This window comes from Brugia malayi (genome assembly GCF_000002995.4).
Source record: "Brugia malayi strain FR3 genome assembly, contig: Bm_v4_Chr2_contig_001, whole genome shotgun sequence".
NCBI classification, from domain to species: Eukaryota; Metazoa; Nematoda; class Chromadorea; order Rhabditida; family Onchocercidae; genus Brugia; species Brugia malayi.
This window is the reverse complement of record NW_025062476.1, coordinates 13,611,080-13,620,735: the sequence shown is the minus strand read 5'-3', so window position 1 is coordinate 13,620,735 and position 9,656 is coordinate 13,611,080. Positions and strand designations below refer to the sequence as shown.

General features: G+C 18.0%; 1 protein-coding gene across 1 annotated transcript; it reads left to right on the top strand.

Annotated features, from left to right (window-relative positions):
• Positions 1-3,121: 3,121 nt before the first annotated feature.
• On the top strand, positions 3,122-8,258 carry Bm17582 (Uncharacterized protein; the record flags this gene model as incomplete). The annotated part of the gene is made up of 5 exons (XM_043079469.1): positions 3,122-3,375; positions 6,597-6,781; positions 7,015-7,251; positions 7,698-7,817; positions 8,086-8,258. The coding sequence occupies 5 exons, from the start codon at positions 3,122-3,124 to the stop codon at positions 8,256-8,258; spliced, it is 969 nt and encodes a 322-aa protein (XP_042935403.1).
• Between the last annotated feature and the right edge of the window lie 1,398 nt (positions 8,259-9,656).

Sequence of the window (9,656 nt, the reverse complement as noted above, 5' to 3'; positions counted from 1 at the left end):
AAAAAAGTGACAAATTTAAAATTTACTTATCATTTATAATTAATCAAATTCGATGAATTTAAAGACATAAAAAATTGTCATAAATTATTGTTGATTTGGAGAATAAAGCTAATTTTTTTTCCAATCAAATAGCATATGTCTTTTTTTTTTGAATAAAATATTATTTTATTAATTTTTTTCTCTCAGTGTTTGTATAAAATATAATTATATTTTATCATTTAAATTTAAGTAATGCATTTCCTAAATTTCATTTTCATTTCAAATTGGTTGGAATTGAAAGAACAAAAAAGCAAAATAAACGCACAAAATGTTAGGATAATACAAAAATAAACAATAATATACACTTAACAATTTAATAAATTAATTTCTCTCTTTTTTTTTTTTATTACAATAAAATAATAAATAATTGCTTCAATGTTAGATAAAAAATGAAAAACAAATTTAATTTAATATCCAATTTAGTTCATAATTTAAACATTTCAAAAAGAAAAAATTTTTTTTCCATTACTTTTATTTTCTTTTTTTATTGGTTTTGAACAATTAAAAGTGTTTTTCAAATTGATAACGATACATTTTAAATTTTACAATGATTATTTAAATTAATTTAAAAGTAATAATTTCGTGTTAAATTTTCACATTTTCGTTTTTTTTTCTTTCTTATACATGAAAAATTTTTGTAAATTTAAAGAAGAATCATCGTTTTTGCACATTAATGATTGATGATTAGCTGAGAGAATGATGAATTTAGTTGATGGAAATTTATTGTAAACATATAATTTAGTGATGTGAAGTTGTAAACAAAATTTTGTCGGCATTTTTCATTTCATCACTCTCTCAGGATAATAAAGAAAATTTGTTGATATCACTAAGCGATTCTCTTTTAACACTACTTAGAGATATTATTTATGAGATAAAACAAAAAAAAAAAAAAATTTAAATTATTTACAAGTTGATAATAATTTATTTATTAAATTTGATATTAAAAATTTTTGAATATCTATTACGGCACCCAAAATTTGATGTAGTTCATTAAATTATCCATTTAAAATCTAAAATTATCAATATATCATGAATAAAACAATCAAATTATCATTTGAAATTATCATATCATTGTGATAAAAATAAATGAGATATGCTTTGTTTAGATCGAAAATTCTTTAAAGAATAAGAAGAAAAAAAAAACAACAACAACAACAACAAAAACAAAAAAAAGACGATATGCAATTTATATACGTGTATGTACGTGTACGTGTACGTGTACGTGTACGTGTGCGTGTATGAACGTATAAGTACATGTGATATGTGCATGTTTTTTGAAATAAATTTAGATATGCATCAATTTAAACTTTTAATTTTAAATTTTAAAATAGAATGAAGAAGAAAGAGAAAAAAAGCAAAAGAAAAGATGAAGTAAACAATTATTATCATTTATTAATTAAATGATAAACAATGAAATGATAATTTTTTTTCTCGTTGTTATTATGATAATTTATTATTGAATCAAAATTAATTTTAATTTATTGAAAAATTTTAAATTAATAAAGAATAAATTTAGTAAAGGTTTACATCTTAAACTTTTTCAAATAATGAAACAATTTTTTTATGAACATAAATGAGTAAAATATACATTTATATTTATAAAAAAGAAAATTTTTTTATTTCTCAAATAAACATATATACATAATGAAATTATTTATTGATGTTTAACTAATAATAATATTAAATATGATTAAAAAATGATTTTAAAAAAAGAGAAATTAAAAATGGTATTATGAATGTAAGTAAAAAGTAAAAAGTAGACAAAAGTTAAAGTAAATGAATTTCTTAAAAACTTCTTAATGCCATGTATGATTCAGATTATTAAAGTATATATTATATTATTAAATATGTAATATATTATTAAATATAATTACTAAAATTAATTATTAAAAAAAAATTTTATACTGTTATATTATTAGACATCATATTATTAAATATAAAATATTATAATTAATTATCAAAAAAATTGTTAGATATAAATTTATTGAGGTTAAAAAGTATTACTAAAGTTAATTGAAATGACTATATTCTTTTTTAAAATAATTAGCTTTTTTTTTTTTTTCAATACCAATAAATTTTCACAACAATAATTATTATATAATAAAATTTCTTAGTTTTAGTTAATAATATTTTATTTCTTTTTTTCTCCTACAATAACTTTTAAAAGTATGAAATGATAATTTGCGATTAAAATAATATTTTATTTTAATTGCTATATCAAATAAAACATAAATGTTATTTTATACTTTTTTTTTTTTAAATGATATTGCAAATTTATCATTTCATTATTTTATATTATTTGAAAATAACTTAAAATTAAGAGATAAAATTTGAATTGTTTACTTTTTATAAAGTTTGCAGAGATGGAATATGTGTGAATCAGTTCATTCTTATTTATTTTTTTTATTCTGATCTAAAGTAGGTGTGGTTAGAAATTTGTAGAGGTGGGATTTGTGTTAGAAGTGGACAACAATGGATGACATTTGCATCTTAAAATATCGGAAATGATACATTGTCAAAAGTTGAAATATATTTTTTTAGTTATAAAATTTGTGATAAATATTTTTTTCTTTTTTTTTAAAAAAAAGTTTTATATGAGAAGCAGTTATCAGTAATGTTTAGATTTGGAAAATATATTTTGTGATATTAATTGATATACTTATATAATTCATATAATTAACTCATATTTCACATCGTTAATTAATTGATATATTTATATAATTCGTATAATTAATATTTTTATCATGATAATTAAAAAAGTACTTATCAGTAGTAGTTATCAGTAATGATTACATTTGAAAAAAAAAAATCTTTTTTTGATTGAAATTTGTTCTGTAATAATAGGGAAATTGTGATATTAAAAAGATTTGTATCATTTATATCATAAGTAGTTATCAGTAATGATTACATTTGTAAAATGTATTTATGATTAGAATTTGTACTGTGATATTTAAAAAGTAGGATTATATTGTACAAATTGACATGATATGGCATGATATCACTTTCTTTTTTTTTCTCTACAAATAAGAAATGTTGAATAATTCTGATTTAATTTGTTTCATTTATTTCATTTCAGCGATTAATGATGATTCATGATGATAATAATGATAATGAAAATGATGATGATAATGATAATGATTATGGTGATGGTATTGGTGGTATTTGGTATACGAATCGATCGATTTATTTTCAACTATTAATACTATTCGTTTATATATGCAAATTTAATGCTTTAACGATTGATTATATCGATAATAATAATAATAATCATTATGATAATAATGATAATATGATAAATGTATGGAAACACAGTACGCACTGTTCATGGCATTCAAGGTACTGTACATATAATTATATGTATATCTATTATTTTTAAGTAATAAATTTAAATTAAATAATTTTAAGAAAAAAAAAAATGATGCATTGCAGTTGATTTATTAATAAGTATTAATTTAAAAAAAAATTATAGAAATTTTAATAATTAAAAATTTTGCTGCAAAAATTAAGCAAATATTTTAGGCTAGCAATTGCGATACAAAAATTATCGATTGAGAAGATTAAATTTTTCTTTCTTTTTTGAAATTGAATTTTTGTGTAGTCAGTAAAAATTTGTAATTTATTAAATCGATTAAAATAGTTTCTAAAGTATTAAAAAAAAAATGTTGCAAAAATATAGGATAAATGATTAAAAATATGTAAATGAGGAAGTAATCATCATCAGTATCACTTTATCACTATTGAATTTTGCTAGTTGGAAAGATTTTTTGAATCTATTTTGGTTGGCCTGTTAATTTCATTAATAATTAATTTCAAATAGTATTGATTTTGGAGAGGAATTAAAATGTAAAAAGTCGAATAAGTAAGTAAATAAATGTTAACTTTAAATTAAAAAGTAAACAATTATTTGTAGGAAGAAAATTCAATTTGAAATTTATTTCGAACTTATAAGTTTTTGTTCAACTAAGTGTTAAACTTTTTATTTTTAATTTGCTAATTTAATTTAATTCAATTTTTAAATATTGCAAAAGTATGTATTAATAAGTAAAATATTTTGATTATGCAAAATTTAGTAAAGTTTGAAATTTCGGTGCAATCGGAATGCTTTCCCATCGTATGGGTATCGTTCCGGATTGATTTACCTGAGATAAGAAATAGGTTGAATGGATAATGTATGAGAATCCAATGACCTTTCTGACTGACATATTGACATTTCCTTTTTTTTTGTTTACAAAAAAAAAAAAAAAAAAACTAAAATATTCTTCTTTTACAATTTGATAATTTAATTCAAATATTTTTTTAAAGTAAAAAAAGCAAAAATTAAAATATTGAAATTACAAAAAAAATTTTTTTTAGCAATAAATATAAAAATCAGAGAGAAAAATAAAACAAATAATAAAATTATTTATTGATGTTTTATTAAATAACATTTTTTTGCAAATTTAAATTATCACTAAAATTACCAAATTACTGATAATGCTGTAAATTTCACTTAATGTTTTTGAAAATTTTTTATTTCAGATTTTGATAAAAAGAAAAAAACAAAAATGTTTGCAATTGGATGAGATGAAAATTTAAAATAAATCACCGCATGATAAAATGAAAAACAGAAATAGATTATTCAATAAGATAATTTTAAAAGAATTTAAAAAAAAAAAAAAAAAAAAAAGGAATGCAATTAATTAAAATATAACGTTAAGTTACTTTTTAATAATTGTTATACAAAAGTATTTTTTTAAAAAATTTCATTTATGATTTTCTTTTCTTTGAAAAATATATTCATTAAACTTTTTTAACTTTTTTTTTTTTAAATGAAATTAATACAATACAAAAAATTAATGAATTTTATTTTAAATTATATTTTAAAAATTACTTATCATCAACTTTTTTTCCTTTCTTTTTTTTTCAATTAATTTCTTTATATTAAATTTTCATTTACAATAAAAATGTAATAAACAATTCTGTCTTCATCATTCATTTTTCTTATCTCATTTTGATTTTAAAAAAAAAAAAGAAAGAAAAAAGGAAAATTTCTTTTTTAAAAAATAATTTTGATCTGACCGAAAATGGTTACACGCATCATTACGCATAAATTGTTATTATAGGCAAAATTGAAAGAAAAAAAGAGGCGAATTTAAAAAAAAAATGAAAAAAAAACAAATTTTTTCTTCTTGTCAAGGATGATTACTTAATTAGTTAGTCAATCAATCAATCAATCGATCGACCAATCAATCAATCGAACAATCAATTAGTTAATCATTTGTTCAAAAATTATTCAGATATCGTTTTGTTTAAAAAACCAAAAAATTTTTCTTCCTCATTTTCTTTCTTTCTTTTTTGTTTGATAAAAATTCAATTTTTTTTCTTTGATTTAATTTCAACAATTGCAAAAAAAATTATATTTTAATTGTTACAAAGCAAAAATTTTCTTATCCATTAGTTAAATCATTTTTTTATTTTTTATATTTTATTTTTCTATTTTTCATTTTATCATTTTTTTTTTTTTTTTTTTAAAAATAAATACGCTCAATTGACTTTACACTATAATCAATCAAATCGATTACATTCATTCAAATCTCTAACATATATTTTCTACTTTTTATATTATACTTTTTCTCATCCATTTTTTCCTATTTTTTTTTCTCTTTTTTTTTTATTTCATTTCATTCTTTCAATGAAAGCTTTTTATTTTTGTAGAAAAAAAATTTTTATTTTTTAAATTATAAAAATAGTTTTAAAGAACAAAAAAAAAAAAAAAAAAAGAAAATTGCAACATTCATATATTATAATTACAATTGTATGAATTTTAAAAAGTTAAAAAATTAAAAGAAATGAAATAATTGTATTTTAAATTAGTAATTTTCTTTTTTTTTTTGTTTGCATTGATAGGCAATATAAATTGTTAAAAAATAAATAAATTTTTGAGTAATAAATGAAAATAAAAAATAATACCTTTTCTACAAAAAGATAAAAAAATTAAATTCAAAATTTGGTCATTTTTTCATTTGCTAGCAAAAAAAAAAGAAGTGAAACTTTTATATTTTTAGTATAATTAAATAAAGATATAAACAAACTAAAAAAGCAAAAAAAAAAAAGAAACATTAACTAAAAATAAAAAAAATTTAACAATGATTTAGAGAGCAAAATAGTGTAAGTATTATTTGTTGTTATATTACATTATAAAGTAATTGAATTATTAACTGAAATAATTTAAAAAAACAATTCATATTCATAAACAATTCCAAGCATTTCATTACAAATAATTGATCGTTAAAATTAATATATTTTAATTAAAAATACAATATTTGTTTATTTAAATTAATACAATTTAATTAAGTAATCTAATATCGATTTTTTAATTGGTACAATTTAATTAGCAAATGCAACATTGTTTTATTTAAATCAGCATAATTTAATTAAAAAAAGTGATACTTAATAATTAAGTTTTATTATATTAATTTAAAAAAAAAAAACTTTTTAACTGGTATGATTTAATAAGGAAATGTAATAGTGATTCTTTTAATTAATATAATTTAATAAACAAATAAAATATTTTTCAGTGGTGGAATAAACGATCAAATTATTCAAAAGGTAAATTTATCATGTAGCAAAGGTTATCTTCAATGGATTGATCCGATTGGTGGAATGCAAGTTCGATTTTTAATCAAAAATTTAAACAGTGAAAAAATTTGTCTTCGAATACGTTTCTTACTACCAATCTATAAAATATTATATTATATATTAGGTATGCATACATTTATACCTTTTTCTTTCTTTCTTATTATTATTATTATTATTTTTTTTAAATAAAATAAAACATAAAAGTTTTTTGTAAAAAATGAAAAAAAAAAAAAATAAATTTCTACTTAAAAAGAAACCAACCATATGCATATTTTTTAACCTTAAAAAAAGAAAAAACTTGGTTATTTCTTTATTTTTTTTTTTTTTGCTTCGATTATATAAAATTAACATTTACAGATGAAAATAGACATCAGTTAATAAATGTGATGGAAGAATTTCAAAAATGTATGAAAACTGAACTGCTAGATGTGATCATTTTTATTGAAATTTCAAAAATACATAATTGGAAGCAACGAATTGCTGGTTTTCAATATGAAATTTTGCCAGAATTATTAATTAATAATGAACGGAACAAATGTGATATTTGCTCAAATAACAATATTATAAATGCATTTTGTAATAATGCTGATTTTGGTTTGTTAATTTATAAATTATTTTTTATTAATTTTTTTTTTCCTTTTTTTCCCTTTCTCTCTCTCTCTTTTGTTTTTTTTTTTTTTTTGCTTTTATCTTGATCTTACTTATAAAATTATGCAATAAAAAAAGGAGCATTTGTAAGTTCAAAAAAAAAAAAACAAAAGATCAAAAATAAATTTTATCTTTTGGTAATAATTTTTCCAGAAATGATGAATTTTGATCTGAAAGTTTTCCTTATTTTTATTCTTTTATTTAATTATTATTATTTATTTTTCTTTTGGCTATTGTTATTAATTAACTGTATAACTAATATCAAATATTTTGCAGCAAAAAAAAAAGACACAGAAAATTTTTAATTTTATTTTAATTAATTGAACAGGAAAAAAAGAAGGAAAAAGTTGAAATTTAAAAAAAAAAAAAAGTTCTTTTTTTTTTTCTTTCAGTATTTGAAGGTTATCAAAGTGATGCAAATAATAAACGTATATTAATTGATAAAATATTACGAATGCCAATGCATTATCATCAAATAATCGAAAAGCGCAATAATCAGAGTATTTTGAAAGGTAAATTTCATTTTCTATCTTTTTTTTTATATATATTCTTTTAATATTAAATTTGAATTTATTAAAACTTTTTTTTTTTTTTTTTTTGAAAAAAAATAGAACAAAAAAATTTTATTTGAAAACATTTATGAATGGCAGAAGAAAAGAAAACAAAAGTATTTTTCATATTTATTTAAAATATTATTTACATTTTTTTTTTGTTTTCCTTATTTTTGCTTCTCTTTTTTTTAACTTTAAATAAATTTTGTTTTTAAATTTTAAATTTTAGCACCAGTTATTGGTTGTTTATATGAAAAAGATGAGAATAAAACTAGTCGAATTTACATTGCTAAAATGAAATTTGATGCGGTGCATATCATTTGTTCGCCAACAATTTCGCATTATGCGCAAATTGTACAAGAGCAATCGGAAAATGCGCCTTGTCAATTAACAACATTGTGATAATAAAATGTTAATTAAATTGGTAATCTCATTTTTTTTTTTTTTTAAATTTACTACAATATTAGTTTTTTATTTTGTTTTACAAAAATTTATTGTAATATCAGTTTTTTCTTTTAATTTTTTTTTTTTAATATCAGTTTCTTTTTTTCTTTTAAAATTTTTTTTACGGCATCATTTCATTTCTTTTCTTCTGAATTCTAAAAATTATATCAAAATTTTGTTTAATTTTTTCAGAAATAAAAATTAAAAATATAATTAGTGATTAAGAATATTCATTATTAATCACAAAACCTAACAGAAATTATAAAATATTCATTGCTATTATAAATGTATAAAATGCAAATTTATGATAATAAAAAAAAATTGTTTTAATAAAAAAAGAATTAATCAATAAAATATTTACATTTATATAAAGTGAAATTATCATATCAAATTCAAATTTGTTTAAATTTGATCAAAATATAAAAATTATCGTTGTTGTATTATTTTTGTAAATTAATAAATTTTATATCAAAGAAACAATTTTGATAACAAAAAAAGTGAAAATCATTCTGTGTTATAAATTTTACATATAGTATAATAGTCCCATCTTAATTTCATTAACATATATCATTCATTATATACAATAATAATAATTATTATTGTTATTATTATTTTATTATTATAATTATTGCTGCTGTTATTGCTGTTTCTTATTACCATTATTATTATTATTATTATCATTGTTATCATTATTATTACTATTTACTATTGTTTTTTACTACTATTATTATTATTATTATTTATTATCATAATTATTGTTAATATTATTTTTATTATTATAAATACTTTTGTTTTTATTGTATTATTATCATTGTATTATTATTATTATTATTAATAATAATAACATTAATATCATTATTAATGTTATTATTAATGTTATTGCTATTGTTTTTATTACTATCAATATTATTAGTATTACAATTATATTAATTATATATTTTTCATCAAAAAAAAAATTCACTGATTAGTACAAAGTTTTCTCTTTTGATCTTCTTCCTGCGATTTTTTCTTCTTTTTGCATTTGTCGTTAAATATTTTTTTTATTATAAATCATTAAGAGTTAATCAATTTCAGGAATAAATTGCTTATCAAACAATACAATAATGTTATCATTATAATAACATCGTATTTTTGTTTGGAAATATTTGATAGATAAATAAATATTACTAAATATTTTTACGAATATTTATTATTGCTTACACAATTATATTAATAAATACATTAATTAGTTAAAAAAAAAAAAATTGATTGGAAAATTTGTTAGAATTTGTTGAATTGATGTAATTATAAGAATAAATGGATTGATGCTATCTTCTAGAAAATAATATTCTCTGTAGCAATTATTGTTTAGCTCTT